Source organism: Ammospiza caudacuta, chromosome 25, assembly GCF_027887145.1.
Source record: "Ammospiza caudacuta isolate bAmmCau1 chromosome 25, bAmmCau1.pri, whole genome shotgun sequence".
Taxonomy (NCBI): Eukaryota; Metazoa; Chordata; class Aves; order Passeriformes; family Passerellidae; genus Ammospiza; species Ammospiza caudacuta.
Window position 1 is genome coordinate 3926472 of NC_080617.1, and position 15291 is coordinate 3941762.

The window sequence follows — 15291 nt, forward strand, 5'->3', positions numbered from 1 at the left end:
AGGGAGCCATGTATTCCCTAACATATGAAACTATTTTCCACAGATCCTTTACGTTTACCAACAGCTGCCGTGACTCGCTCTGGGCTTCCCTGCTCCAGCCCTCCCAGCACAGAGCTGGGCTCCTTTGGGTGCTGCTCTGTGGCAGGATGGGCACAGCCCATGGGGTGTCTGTAGGACCATGGCACTGGTGTGCGCACATTCCTGGCTCCTTCGGAGGCTCTTCTCTGCTGGTTGATGGAACTCTAGCACAATTTTTGTTGCTGCTGCTGCCCTGTGACCTGGGCTGGGCTCTGGTGCTGTGCCTTGGAGGGTGGGTGAGCAGCTCCAGCCCCGAGGTTCCCAGCTGAGCCTGTCCTCCAGCAGCAGCAGCACAAGCTGGGCTTTCTGCAGGGCTGTTTCCAGGGATTAACCGCAGAAGGTTTTGTACAAGGGGCCCCCAGGCTCCTCTTTCAGCCAGCCTCCAGAGCCTCACGTTTTTAGCCAAAAAAGGAAATGACCCAGCTGCACGTAGCACTGGAACATCTGGATTTTATCCCTGTCATGAATGGGTCATGGCTGAACATGGCCCAGTGCCTGATTTACAGGAGGGGGAGGGTGATGTCATGCACAAACATCCCCCGAGACTGGAGTGTGGCTCTAAAACAGTCATGGAAATTTCATTAAGCACGAGGAGCAGTGTGAGGGGGGTCAGGCCAGGGCTGCTGTGCTGGTGAGGTGGCAGTGGGGCAGAAAGAGACCATGGCACTGACCAAATCTGCCCAAGCCGTGCCCTCCTGCACCACTGTGCATCAGGGACAGCGTTAACAGCAGAGACAGGTTCAAGCCACTGCCTGGGGAGTCCTGTGAGGTCCACGAGTTGGACTTTGATGATCCTCATGGGTCCCTTCCAGTTGAGGATATTCTGTGGCTCTCTGCATTTCTGCTCCCAGCCCCTGACACACTGCACTGCTGCCCTGAAATGAAACAGCATCTCCTGGGACAACTTTCTCCCACCTCCTCCCACCAGGAGGGTGGGCATGCAAGGGTTGGTCTTGTCCCACCTCGATCCTCCCGATGCCAGTAGCCCAAAATAAGGAGGACATGTGGCTGGATGGGACATTGCTGGATTTCAATTCCTTCCCTTTCCAGAGATGAAATTTCATGCAAAGATAAATGTTAGAACACTAAGTTCAGAATCATATCTCTGTTTTTATTTTTAGGCAGGCATTCATGAAGAAAAGTTATATACTTTGGGGCAGCTTATAATGCAAGGGATTTATTAAAGACAATATTCATACCTGCAGCAACATCCTGCCTCAGTGAAGGATCATCTTTGTCTGCCATTAATTAAGACAAATTTTTTTTCTTGCTTTTGGCTTAGAGTAATTTTAAAAAATACGAATAATTCATTCACATACAGTGAGTCAAAACATAATTACAGCTTTGAATTCGGCAAAGTGTTGGGGCAAGGCACCCTTGGATTTAGGGTGGATCTGAAGAAGGCACTTGAAAACAAGCGGGGTGTCTGTGGGAGGATTCACACTGTGATTGTGGGGCTGAAAGCAAAGTCTGCGCTGCCGGGCACCGAGGCACCGAACCCGGGGAGCTGCGGGCGCGTCCCGCACGGCTCGGCGTCAAACATCGCTGCTGCGGCCGGGCAACCCGAGAGGGTCCGGGCTGGGGCAGCCCCAAATCCAAACCGGTACCGGGGGACACTCAGTGCCCCAAGCACCGTGCTGGGACACGGCCCCGAGCTCGGACACGGCCCCATGCTCGGACACTGCGCTCGGACACCGTGCTCGGACACGGCCCTGGGCTCGGACACGGCCCCGTGCTCAGACACGGCCCCGGGCTTGGACCCCGTGCTCGGACACAGCCCCGTGCTCAGACACGGCTCCGTGCTCGGACACCGCTCTTGGACACCGTGTTCGGATGCCGTGCTCGGACACGGCCCCACGCTCGGACACTGCTCCGCGCTCGCACACCGCGCTCTGACACCGGGCTCGGACACCGCGCTCTGACACCGTGGTCAGACACGGCTCTGTGCTCGGACACCGTGCTCGGACACGGCCCCGTGCTCAGACACCGCGCTCGGACAGCGCTCCGCGCCCTGACACCGCCCTCGGGCACCGCTCCGCTCTCTCACACCGCTCTCGGACGCGGCCCCGCTCTGAGGGCACGGCCGGGCCGCCGCCGCCTCCTGCCGGCCGGCCCCGGGCACCGCGCCGCGCCCCGGAACCGGAACCTTCCCGCACACACACCGGGGCCTCACCGGGGCCTTCCGGCGGTAGCGGGAGCCGTGCGCGGGATGGAGACGATCCTGGAGCAGCAGCGGCGCTACCATGAGGAGCGGGAGCGGCTCATGGACGTGATGGTGAAGGAGATGCTCACCAAGAAATCCACGGTGCGCCCGGGGCCTTGAGGGGGGCGGGAGGCGCCGCCGGGGCCCGCGCTCACCGCTCTGCTCTGCCCACAGCTCCGCGACCAGATCAACTCGGACCATCGCACCCGGGCCATGCAGGACGTGAGTGCTCCGGGGCTGGGGACGGGAGCGGGGCTGGGGCCGGGGGCGAGGGGGCCGGGCTGCCCGGAGCGAGCGGGGCCTGTCCCGGTAACGGGCTCGGCGGCGCTCGGGCCTCTCCTTTGTTCCGCAGAGGTACATGGAGGTGAGCGGCAACCTGCGGGACCTGTACGACGACAAGGACGGGTGAGTGTGCCCGAGCGTGTCCCGCTGTTTGAAGTCAGTGTGAATGTCCCGAGGGTGACACGCGAATGGAGATGTGGCGACTGAATGCAGGGCAGGACCCGAGGGCACATCCGTGTTGGATGGACACGTTTTGTTGTGTTGTGTTGTGTTGTGTTGTGTTATGTCGTGGGGAGGCCCTGGCTGCTCCAGGGTTTGTCAGGGGCTGCAGCCTGTGCAGGGGGATGTGGCCACAAGCCCCTGAGCCTGCTGGGCTGGGAGGTCCCCCATGGCTCAAAGGTTTGCAGTCAGACACTGAGCACAGACCTGGACTAAGGCTGTGTCAGTGTCACCCTTCCCTTCCCTTCCCTTCCCTTCCCTTCCCTTCCCTTCCCTTCCCTTCCCTTCCCTTCCCTTCCCTTCCCTTCCCTTCCCTCTGTAATCTGTTGCTGTCCATGAACTCACAGCCTGCGTAAGGAGGAGCTCAGTGCCATCTCCGGGCCCAATGAATTTGCAGAGTTTTACAACAGACTGAAGCAAATTAAGGAATTTCATCGGAAGCACCCAAATGAGGTGAGTTGATACCTGGTCCACAGGAACAGGTGAGATGTGCTCTGTTGGGTCTCATCCCTACAGGAAACAGAATTTTTGTTTGCCCAGTTTATTGCATTAATACACAAGTACTGAGAACACTCAGCATAGCTGCTGAGGGTCAGGAGCATGTGAGGGAGCAGTGCAGGACACTCACCCTGTTCCCTGCTAGAACAGGGATGTTCAGCTGAGCTGGGATCAGATCTCCCCTTTCTCATGTTGGCTAAAGCCACACTTTTGCCTTTGTACAGAAAGAAAGGTGACAAAGCTTTGGGTCTGTTTTCTGTTTGCAGTTTCATTATTTGCTGTCTTGTGTGATTTTATATTAGTTGTTCTGGGACAGGAGCTGAAGTAAATCACTGTGTGCCTTTTATCTGTGCCTTGCAGATCTGTGTTCCTATGTCAGTGGAGTTTGAAGAGCTGCTGAAGGCCAGAGACAACCCCAGCGAAGAAGCTCAGAGTAAGTTTGTAGTTTGCTTCAGCTCTGGCATTATTTAATAGGTTGTTTGATCTGGTTTGCATGTTTCAGGGCCTCACCTCCCTTTCACTAAATGAATTCTGAAAATTCTCCTGTTTAAATGCTTCTGAACTGCAGTCAGGCTGCTGTTCCCTGAGGAATGTTCTGGGGCTGCTCCATGAGTGTCAGAGGCATTGTAGCCCCTTCCTTAAGCATAAATGACTTCACAGCTGATCCTTTTCCAGTCCCAAAACAGTTGTAGAATAAGTAGGGAATATTAAGCTCATAATAAAGCTTTTCATGATCTTTCCTGCAGATCTGGTGGAGTTCACAGATGAGGAAGGGTATGGACGATACTTGGATTTGCATGATTGTTACCTCAAGTACATTAACCTGAAATCATCAGAGGTGAGTGGCTGCTGTGTGTGGGCCCAGGGATCTCCAGGCCCTGCACAGGCTGAGGCTCCTCTTTTCTGGGAGCTGGATGTTAATTTGGCCATGTATGAACTCTGACTCACACTTTCTGTTCTTAGAAATTGGATTATATCACTTACTTATCCTCATTTGATCAACTCTTCGATATTCCCAAGGAGAGGAAAAATGCTGAATATAAGAGGTGAGCCTGTTTGCCTTGTGAGAAGGAATTTACTGGTGAGAAGGAATTCCTGGTGAGAAGGAATTTACTTCTGAAGTGTACAGAGATTATAATTAACAGTCAAATTTAACTCACATAGATTGGGTACCTCAGCTCAATCATATGTCTGAGCCCCAAGCAAACTTGCGGTGCAGCAGAGATGTGGAGAGGCACATTTAGCTCAGAGGAAGAGCTTTAATATACCCTTGGAACTGTTATGTCAAGAAAATCCTGTGTGGAAATCTGGCCTGACCTTGTTCACGTCCATGTGCAGCACTGGAGGGTGGTGCCTGTCCAAAGCTGTGCTGAGGGGGTGACAATGAATTTCCTGTGCTCGTGATTCCCCTGCCAGGTATCTGGAAATGCTCCTTGAGTACCTGCAGGATTACACAGATCGAGTGAAGCCATTGCTGGACCAGAATGAACTTTTTGGGAAAATCCAGACGGAGTTTGAGAAGAAGTGGGAGAACGGCACGTTCCCGGGCTGGCCGGTGAGCAGCTGGGCCTGGGGGATGTTCTGTGCTTGGGAGGGGCTGTGGGAGTCATTTGTGCTGGGGGCACCATGACTGTGTTTAAATTCATACTGGCCTGAATTTAAAACCCAGCATAACTGGTTTGAAACAAGCATTGTTTCAGATTAGCTTATTTTGTATCTTCACTACTGCTCCATTTCTAGTTTATTAAGAGCATTTTTCTCTGTGAAACGAACTGCTCTACTAGAGATTAAAATGTTCTATGTCCAGAAGTGGTATAGTTTGTTGTGCAGCTCTTGCATGTGTTTTTTTTTGGCAGAAAGAAACCAGCAGTGCCCTCACCCATGCTGGTGCCCACCTGGACCTCTCGGCCTTCTCCTCCTGGGAGGTAATTAATTTAATTAATTTTCCAGTGCTCTGCACATACTACCACATTTTGAGCAGATGGAAGTTCAGTGATTTGGGTTTTTGGTGTAGGTCTAGTGCTGTGTTTTTGTTTTTGGCTCTGTCTTCCTGGGTAAAACTTTGATGGTGCTGATGATGTGATTTCTCCCATTGGGGGTGTAACTTGAAAGACCTGGTTAGATTTGTCACATTCCTCATTTTCCTGGGAGCAGGGGTACAGTGTTGACAGTCCTTTCTAAAACACTGTTCATCAGGGTTTTTTCTTCATTAATAAGCTAATAGATATATTTAGCTATATTTAATAAGCTATATTTAGCTATATTTAATAAGATAAAGTGGGCTATATCCATATTGTATGTGTTGAAAGTCCTTTCTTAAAAACCGTTCAGGGTTTTTTCTTCATTAATAAGCTAATAGATATATTTAGCTATATTTAATAAGCTATATTTAATAAGCTAAAGTGGGCTATATCCATATTGTATGTGTTGAACAGCTTGTCTCTTACAGTGGTTTATTTATTTGAACAGGAATTGGCCTCCCTGGGACTGGACAGATTAAAATCAGCTTTGCTGGCTCTGGGGCTGAAGTGTGGCGGGTAAGGTGTAATTTTGTAGAGTTCCCTTCAGTTTCTGGGGTGTTCCTGTATCACATTTCTGTCTGGGATACTTGTGTGGTTATCTCTGTTGTACTAGAATTACCTTAGAGATGTTTGAAAGATAAAACTTTAAGAACCAAGCAGTGGGATCTGCTGCTTTTAACTGGTCCTGTCTCTGGTACAGTAGACTTTGACTTTAATGAAGACAAAGATAAAAGGAATCTCATGGTTTCCTAAAAGCTACATTTAGATTTTTATTGCATCTCAGGAAATGTAAAACTGCAATCTAGACTCATCCCTTCCCTGCTTCTCTGCAGGACTCTGGAGGAACGTGCTCAGAGGCTCTTTAGCACCAAAGGCAAATCCCTGGAAGCACTTGATCCTTCCTTGTTTGCTAAGAATCCAAAGACAAAAGGAAGCAAAAGGTGAGTTCTCAGAGGTCATTCTGAGGCTGGCAATGTTCTCTGCTCTTGGATGAGGAGTGTTCTATAGTCACCACTCTTGTGTAGTTAGAGATTCTGGATTTTAGAAGCTTTTCATGCTGAACCAAACAGAAGGTACCAGAGCTGAACTTGTGTGTTTAATGAAGATACCCTCATCTTTTTCAGGGACACTGAAAGAAATAAAGATCTTGCATTCCTGGAAGCTCAGATTTATGAGTACGTGGAAGTTCTTGGGGTAAGGATTTTATTTTGTTTTTAAGCTTTTTTATTTCAGAGCTGTCAAATAGTGACTGGAACATTGTCCTTATCTTTACATGGTGCTTTTATAGGCACATCACATCAGTGTTCTGCACCACACCTGTTTTGTGCAAAAGTCATACAGCACTGCAAACCTTTACTGGATCTGCCTTGCTCCTTGTGTTTAGTTTTGGGGGATTGTTTTCAGGGGAGTGGCTGCTGCTGTGGTAACGCTGGAAGTGCTAATAGGTGATACAAGGTTTCATTCTTTACAAATAGGAAATGTCAGAGTACTAAAAACTGAAACTGTTTGGCTCGGTAAGGTGGGAATTCTCTGCTTCACACTGGTCTTGTTTCCTCCCTCTGTGCACTGAGGGAGTTTTTGGCTACAGGAGTGACTTTTTGCCTGACTTTTTGCTGCAGTGGTGTGTGGACAATCCCTTCCTTTCTCCCCCTCCAGGAGCAAAGACACCTCACCCACGAGAACGTGCAGCGCAAGCAGGCACGGACAGGGGAGGAGAGAGAGGAGGAGGAGGAGGAGCAGATCAGCGAGAGCGAGAGTGAAGATGAAGAAAATGAAATAATTTATAATCCTAAAAATCTGCCTCTTGGCTGGGATGGGAAGGTAACTGAGACTTAGCAGGCCTGGAGAAGTGGGACAGGTCACTGACTCCACTCTGCTTCTCTGAGTTTCTTTGCCAAGTGACCTAATCCTGCTGTCTCCTTTCTCCAGCCCATCCCATACTGGTTGTATAAACTCCATGGACTGAACATCAACTACAACTGTGAGATCTGTGGTAACTACACCTACCGAGGGCCCAAGGCTTTCCAGAGGCATTTTGCAGTAAGTGACAGCCCTGCTGCATTCATTCTTGCATTGTAATGAGTCCTTGGGGTCCCTGAGCAGCATTTTTGCCATGTGGGTCTGAGCTTGTGCTGCAGGGCCATGCAACAGAACCCAGAAATGGTGTTAGGCATACAGAAATCTCTTTTGCTACCATCCTTGCCCATTTGAACACCCAGTGCTCAGGTCTGATGGGTGCACTGTAGCTCTTGATGGCTGGTGTGGTGTTACTGTCTGCAGGACAAGAAAATAATGTTTTTAAAGAGGACTGGTGGATTTGTACTGTGATAACATGTTTTGCACCCTGTTTAGATGTTAATGTCTTGTGGTGTTCCCTCTCACACTGATCCCATCTCTTCCCCAGGAGTGGAGACATGCCCACGGCATGCGGTGCCTGGGCATCCCCAACACAGCTCACTTTGCCAATGTCACACAGATTGAGGATGCAGTCTCATGTAAGTAGTGATGGCAGGGCAGGGAACATGTTAAAGAGCAGGGAACATGTTAAAGAGCATCACCTTTTCTGAAGGAGTGGCTTTGGACCTTGGTCTCATGTCCCATCCCAAAAATCCATTTGAGTTCTTGTTTGCTGCAGCTCAGTGCCTTTCAGTAAGCACAGTGGAATGATAGTACAGTGGAATGATGGATTATAACATCCATCCTTTGTAATGGATGTTAGATACATTCCTGGGTTTAAAAGGGAGGGAAAAAAGCTCATGTGTGTATTTTTTAGAAGCCACTATCTCAAGGGAAGTGACATAGATGCTGTTTGATTTTGTGTTTGCAGTGTGGGCAAAGCTGAAACAGCAGAAGGCTTCAGAGAGGTGGCAGCCTGATACAGAGGTGAGCAGTGAGAGGCATTCAGTGTCTCCCCTCCCGTGTCCATGGGAACCCCTTGTTCCAGTGTCCTGGTGCCTTTTCATAAACTTCTGTTCCAAAGCCATTTTTCAACAGGGTGCAGGGAAAAGTGGGAACTAAAATCTGTAGCACACCCTGTAACAACTCTGGCCCTGGCTGAGCTCTTCTCCCAGCACCTGCTGGCAGATCCACTGCCTGCCTTCCTGCACAGAAGTTCTGGCAGGGTGCTCATGGTCAGTGGCTGCTCTTGGAGCTAACATTTGAGTCTCTAAACTGTTGGTTCTGTTCCAGGAGGAATATGAGGATTCCAGTGGGAATGTGGTGAATAAAAAGACCTACGAAGACCTGAAGCGCCAAGGGCTGCTGTAGCTGTCCCCTGGTGAAGGATCCCACCACATCTGCAGAGAGAGTGGATCTGGCAGCAGCTTTGACTTCTTCATTGTCTGCATTTTGTATGTGCATGAACAGATTTTAAGAATACTTTATAGAGTCACTTTCTAGTAAGCCACTTAGACTTGTGACGTTGTTTTATATTAAAAAATACCTTGAAAAATAAAGTCATTGTAATTTAGGAAGTGTTGAGGGTCTTGTCTTCTTTCATATGCTGGAAGGAAGAGTTTTGATTGCAGTGTGTTTAAAATGCTTTTTATACAGCTGTCAGAAAGAATTCCTTCTCTCATTTCCACTCTGCTGGAAATGTTTATGGTGAGGGTGTACTGAAGCACATGGACACTGTGTGCTGACAGGTACTGGTCCTATTTCTAGATCTTGGTGTGAACTTACGGTTTTCTTTAAAAAACAAGCTCACCTGGCTTACAGAACTGTTTTTACCTTGGGTGTATGTCCCTGGGGAGCTTTGGCCGTTGTTTTATTCTGAGAACTGCCAACTGAGCCTCAGGTTTGGCTCTGGGTGATTTCTATGGCACTGCTTGGCTTGAATGTCCTGGTTGGTCATTTGTATGCAGATCCCTCTGTGGTGCAGGAGGATGGAGATGGGAACAGAGACTGTTTAGAGATGGCTGTTGTGGCTTCAGGAGCATCCTTGTCCCCTGGTGTCACATTGGAGGTGTCTGTACCTACCCCATGGATTCATGATGCCTCAAGACCTGCAGCCCCTCTGTGCAGAGGCCACTCACACACATCAGGTGTGGCAGTGGCACTTGTGTCCCTCAGTCCCCTGAGTGCAGAGGTGGCTTGTGTGACATGTCCAGCCTCACAAGCCCTTGGTGTGACATGTCCTGTGGCTGTTCACAGGGGTCTGAGGATGAGGGAAGGGATGAGCATTTGACTCCATGTTTCAGAAGGCTTGATTTATTATTTTATGATATATATTATATTGAAACCATACTCAAAGAACAGAAGAAAGGATTTCATCAGAAGGCTAGCTAAGAATAGAATAGGAAAGAATGATAACAAAGGTTTGTGGCTCAGACTCTGTCCAAGCCAGCTCACTGTGATTGGCCATCAATTAGAAACAACTAACATGGGCTAATCAAAGATCCACCTGTTGCATCCCACAGCAGCAGATAATCAATGTTTACATTTTGTTCCTGAGGCCTCTCAGCTTCTCAGGAGGAAAAACCTTAAAGAAAAGATTTTTCATAAAAGATGTCTGTGACAATGTCCAGCCTCACAAGCCCTTGGTGTGACATGTCCACCTCACAAGCTCTTTCCCCACTGCTGTACAGGGACATTTGTGCCTCTGTCCCTGTGGAGCTGCATGTGACCCTTCCCTGGGGGTGCCAGGGGTGGGGCTGTGCCACAGCAGCTGCTCAGAGGTGCTGGCGGTGCCTGAGGTGTGCTGGGGCTTCAGGAGCAGCAGACAGGTGAGTCAGTGCTGTGGGGTATTTCCCTGCCTGGGGGGAAGCTTGTTCTGGGATGAGGCTGTGTCAGATGTTGGTTCCTTGCTGCCCTGGGCTCAGTGTGGATGTCCAGAGCTGTTCTGGGCTGGTTTGCAGGGTGAGGTGCCAGCTGGCTCTTTCTGAAGCCTTGGAGGTCTCTGATTGAGCTTCAGCCCCTCCAGGTCCTGGGGGAATGATGATTCAGCCTAAATTATAAAACAGGAGGGGAGCATTACCATCCTCCTTGGAGAATTTGGCTTTGGAGCCTGTTTGGGGTCGCACCTCCACCATTTCCTTAGCAAAACAGCTCAACATTTGGAATGCAAATAGAGGATGGAGAGCCAGGTGACATCTCCACTTTTCCTGTGTCACCCTGAGCCCTGCTGGTGGCAGCTGCCTGCAGGGCTGTGACCCCAGGGAGTTGTTGCCACACCAACAGCACACACAGAGCTCCTGATCCCCGTCAGCAGCCACGGGGGATTGGGGAGCCTCCAGGAGGGGCTGAGCACTGCAGGGACAGCACAGAGCTGTCCTGGGGCTGGGCACTGCAGGGACAGCACAGAGCTGTCCTGGGCTGTCCCCCCTGCACCTGGGTGAGCTCTGACCCCTCTGCCCCTGCCAGCTCCGGGTGCAGCTGCTGGAGGATGAGGATGGCTGGGCACCGACGGCTCGTGCCCCCCACTCGAGGTAAGGGGGCTGTGTCCACACAGGGAGCAGTCTGTCTGTCTGTCTGTCTGTCTGTCTGTCTGTCTGTCCCCCATCTCTGCTCCAGCTGTTGGGGCTGTGCCAGAAGCCTCCCTGAGCTCACCTGGGGCTTTGGGGAGGTGGAGGAGCATCCCTGCCTGTCTGTTCCAGGATGGGCTGCCTGTGCTGCGGGGTGGGTAAGGCAGACAGCAGTGCTCTCTGTGGTGCTCTCAGGCATTCCCACTCCATTCCAGGCCTCCTGCTCTGCATCTTGGCTCTGCAACTCTCTCTTCAGGACTCTCCTGCCACAACAGGTGAGTTCTGTACCCAAGGGCAAATCTGGGGTGCTGCAGGGTGTGGGGCACAGGCAGAGTGATGACTTTGTGCCTGTCCTCTCCAGGCTGTGCTCTGTAGGACAGGGCTGCAGGATGGGTGAGGGACATTTTCCCATAAAACCTGTCCTTCCCAGGCAGTATGGCTGGAAGTGGGAGGGGGAGGCTGTTGTGACACCCACACAGTGCTGCTGTGCTGGCTGCTGGCCCTCACCTGCTTCCTGTGCTGCCCCATTGGTGGCTGCCAGTCAACCCTCTTGGGGACACCCTGTGGTCATTTTCCATTTCACCTCCTGGCCACAGTGTGACAGATGCTTCCCACAGGTCCCTCTGGACCCTGCCATGGCTCAGGAAGGGACACGGGGCTTGCTGAGCATGTTGTGCCTTCCTTGGTGTCTCCTTCACCAAGCAGGAGCTTTTTGTTTTCCAGCGCACAGCACAGCTGTGATGGCCACCAAGGACACCTCAGCAGCCACCAGAAAAGCCTTGGTAGGAGCAGTGACCACCAAGAAGGTGGCTGTGACCACCAAGAACCCTTCAGTGGCCACCCAGAATGCTGCAGTGGTGGCGGCCACCAAGAATGCCATGGTGGTGGCCACCACCAAGAATGCTGCAGTGGTGGCCACTGCCAACACCTCTGCGGCCACCAAGAACGCATTGGCAGCCACCAAGGACACCTCAGCAACCACCAGGAATGCCATGGTGGTGGTGACTACCAAGGAGGCCTCGACATCCACCAAGAGCAACTTGGTGGTGGTCAGGGCCACCAAGAACACATTGGCAACCACTAACAACACCTCAGTGGTGACCATGGCCACCAAGAACACCCCAGGGGTGATCATGGCCACCAAGAACACCTCGGCAGCCCCACAGAATGCCATGATGGTGGTGGCAACTACCAAGGAGGCTTCAGCAGCCACCAGGAACAGCTCAGTGGTGGTGGTCACCAGCAATGCCACGGTGGTGGCCACCACCACCAATGCCTCTCTGGTGGCCACCAACAGCTCTATGGAGGGAGCAGAGGAGACCATGGTAAGGCAAGGGATGGAAAGAGGGGCATTGCTGGGCTGTTGTAGCCCCACGGACAGTGTCACCTGCCCAGCTGATTGGTCACAGGAGGGCCATGGGAGCATCTCCTGTGGTGGGAGGGAGCCCAGAGGGTGGCCAGGTGGGGTGGCCCCTGTGGTTGGGGACAGCCCTGCAGTGACACCCTGGTGTCCCTCCAGCAAACCTGCCAGAGCTTTCAGTGCTCGGGAGAGAGGTGTTACCAGGACGGAGCCCATGCCAACACAACAGCCACCTGCCATAACCACACTCACTGCCAGGTACGAGCTGCCAGGGGCTGCAGCAGGGAAAACCTCAGCAATCCACACTGCTCTATCAAATCTGTCTCCATCTCCCTTTTCTCTCTGACAGCCTGGCAGTTATTTCTGTTTTTTTATGGCAGCCCCTCTCCATACTCACTTTACCCTTTGCTCTGCCCCTTCCTTGCAGCTCTACCGTTTCTCCAGCACCAACTACACGGCGGGCTGCAGCAGGGGGTGCAGCATGGAGCCCTGCAGCGCCAACAGCAGCAGGCAGCCCTGTGCCCTCGAGTGCTGTGCTGGCCCTCTCTGCCTGCAGCTCAACGCCACCGCCTATGGTACGGCCCAGCTTTGTTCTGCTGCATTCTGGTGGGCACAACCCAGAGGGGCTGTGGGTGCTTCTGCCTCTCTTTTGGGGTCACCCTGTGCTTGGGTGAGGGCCAGGGTGGCCCTGGCAGTGCTAGTGAATCTGGCTCTGTGTGGGCTGTCCCAGCCTCACAGGGCTCCTCGTGTGTCTGCAGGTGACCTGGCACCCACCACCACCACCCCAGTGCCACTGACAACCACCAGCAGCACCAGCAGCACCCCCCGGGCTCCCCCCCAGAATGTAGGTACCCAGCAGGAGAGGCTGCTGCACCCGTGGGGCTGGGGCTGCACCCGTGGGGCTGGGGCTGCAGGGCTCCATGCTGCACCCATGGGCCAGGGGCTGCACCCATGGGTCTGGGGCTGCACCCGTGGGCCTGGGGCTGCACCCGTGGGGCTGGGGCTGCACCCATGGGGCTGGGGCTGCAGGGCTCCATGCTGCACCCCCTGCTGCACCCGTGGGGCTGGGGCTGCACCCATGGGTCTGAGCTGCACCCATGGGTCTGGGCTGCACCTGTGGGCCTGAGGCTGCACCCGTGGGTCTGAGCTGCACCCGTGGGGCTGGGGCTGCACCCGTGGGGCTGGGGCTGCTGAGGTGGCTGAGTTCACCCCTGAGCCAGGGGACAGGAAAATGTCCTTTCTCCATTTGATTTTTGGGGTAAATGCTGACTCTGAAAGGGGAACAAATCCTGAATGAGTATTGGAATGAGTACTAGAATGAGTATTTACTGGAAGTAAGGAGCCCATAAGGAGCCCTGTGCATTGGGCCTTGTCCCTGCCCATCAGTCCTGTTCCCCAGGAACACCAGTTCAGGCAGTTTAATCTGACCATGGGATGGATGAGCCTTCTCTCCATCAGGTTTGCTCCCCAGAGCAGCACTCACATCAGTTTAATCTGGCCATGGGATGGATGAGCCTTCCTGCAGCTGCAGGAGGGTGAGACCCCACTGGGCTCTGCAGTGAGCCTAGAGGAGGGGAAGGAGCTTATCTCTGCAGAGCCCTCCTAAGAGGAAGGAAAAAGAGGCTTGAAACTTGCTTGCTCTGCTGGTCTTTCAGAAGTTTCTTGCAGTTTCAGAATACTCCTTTATCTCTGGATCTCAAATGCCTGATAGCACAAAAACCAGCAGAGCAGAGGGGGGTGGAGAGGAGCCCAGGGCTGTCCTAAATGCAGTTTTTGTCCTGATGGGCAGATGGCATCTCCCTGTCCTTTCTCTCACAGGGCAAAGTGTGTGCAGCATTTTCCTGTCGTGGTGACCAGTGTTTCAAAGGCAGGAAAACCACCACTAGATGCATTTTGGGACAGGACTTCTGTGAGGTATGGCCTGGGGCAGCACAGCATTGTGCTCCTGTAATGCCAACACCAAAGGCATGACCCCCAGGCTAATGTATCTCTCCTTCCAGATGAAGAAGATGGGCTTGAATTACATGGCAGGATGCAGCAGAGCCTGCAAGGCTGCCAAACCAGCCTGTGCTGCTGGGGTGAAGGCTGCCTGCTACCAGGAGTGCTGCCCAGCCACCCCAAAGGGCAGCTGTCTGAAACTGGATGGCAAAGTTCACCTCAACAGCGCTGGGCAGGCAGCACTGGCCCCACTCGTGCAGCTCATGGCATGTGGGGTGGTTCTCCTCCTGAATTTCAGGGTCTTCATTTCCCTCTGGGGGTAGGCAGCAGCCAGGCAGCCCTGCAGCCTCTCCTGTAGGATCAGTAGGACCTGCTGCTCTCTGCCTTCAGCCAAGGCTGCTAGCAAACACCCTCTGTGCTGTCCCTGTGCCACCAACAGGGTGTCTGAGCCCTCTGCATCTGCTCATGGGCAGCTGCACATCCTTGGGGGGAACTTTGCTCACCCTGCATGGGACCCTGCTGCTGATCCTAAACGTTCCTTAAACCCTTGAGGGTCACTTTACACAGGACCCTGCTGCTGATCCTAAATCCTCCATCAGGCCCAAAGGACCTGCTGCTGATCCTAAACCCCCCTTTAAGCTGCACTCTGCATCCTGCACCACCCCAGCATGGGTGAGCCCTGGCATTTCAGTAAAGTTTAAGAACTTGAAAACAAGATTCCCCCTTTTCCCAGAGGAAAAGCACTTCATCTTCCACCTAGAAATCTACGCCAAAGGGTTCTACCCTACCCTGCCCAAATCCTGTAGGTCTGAGAGACCTGCAAGCTAATTGTGGATGCTGGAATGGGGGACTTCAGGAGCTGGAACAAGAGGGTTTTAGGCCTCCTTAAAGGAGGTTTTAGGCCTCCTTAAAACCCCCAAAATCCTGCATTGACTGAAGCACTGCTCTAATCAATGACCTGCTTGTGGCACAGTCTCCCTGCACCCCTCTGACAGCTCTGAAGCGAAATCCTTCTTGCCTGTGTATGTAAAACAGCAACTTTGTGTTTCATCCCCCAGCCTCAGGCAGGGAAGTGGGATTAATCTAAAAGCACTTCAAGTTTTAGATGGTTCTGTTTCACATCCGCGGCTCTCTGCTGCTGAAGCTGAGCACACAGAGCACGGCCAGGCTGAATTACCTGTGGTGCTGTTCCCTGCCGCTGGTTCCTTAGAGAAAACATTGCAAAATATT

General features: G+C 52.5%; 1 protein-coding gene across 1 annotated transcript; it reads left to right on the forward strand.

Moving 5' to 3' along the window:
* Nucleotides 1–2253: 2253 nt before the first annotated feature.
* On the forward strand, nucleotides 2254–8765 carry SF3A3 (splicing factor 3a subunit 3). Its single transcript, XM_058819748.1, has 17 exons — nucleotides 2254–2383; nucleotides 2456–2503; nucleotides 2634–2686; nucleotides 3130–3235; nucleotides 3641–3713; nucleotides 4027–4118; nucleotides 4244–4326; nucleotides 4697–4835; nucleotides 5137–5205; nucleotides 5750–5817; nucleotides 6135–6242; nucleotides 6426–6495; nucleotides 6958–7122; nucleotides 7231–7341; nucleotides 7706–7796; nucleotides 8129–8184; nucleotides 8491–8765. The coding sequence occupies exons 1-17, from the start codon at nucleotides 2288–2290 to the stop codon at nucleotides 8566–8568; spliced, it is 1506 nt and encodes a 501-aa protein (XP_058675731.1). The 5' UTR covers nucleotides 2254–2287; the 3' UTR covers nucleotides 8569–8765.
* The last annotated feature ends 6526 nt before the right edge of the window (nucleotides 8766–15291 follow it).

What these genes read in the sequence shown, in the direction of transcription:
- SF3A3 (XM_058819748.1), top strand. Translation starts at nt 2,288, where the DNA reads ATGGAGACGATCCTGGAGCAGCAGCGGCGCTACCATGAGGAGCGGGAG. An exon ending in TGCTCACCAAGAAATCCACG is followed by an intron (nt 2,384 to 2,455) that starts GTGCGCCCGGGG and finishes CTCTGCCCACAG; the next exon opens with CTCCGCGACCAGATCAACTC. An exon ending in GGTGGCAGCCTGATACAGAG is followed by an intron (nt 8,185 to 8,490) that starts GTGAGCAGTGAG and finishes GTTCTGTTCCAG; the next exon opens with GAGGAATATGAGGATTCCAG.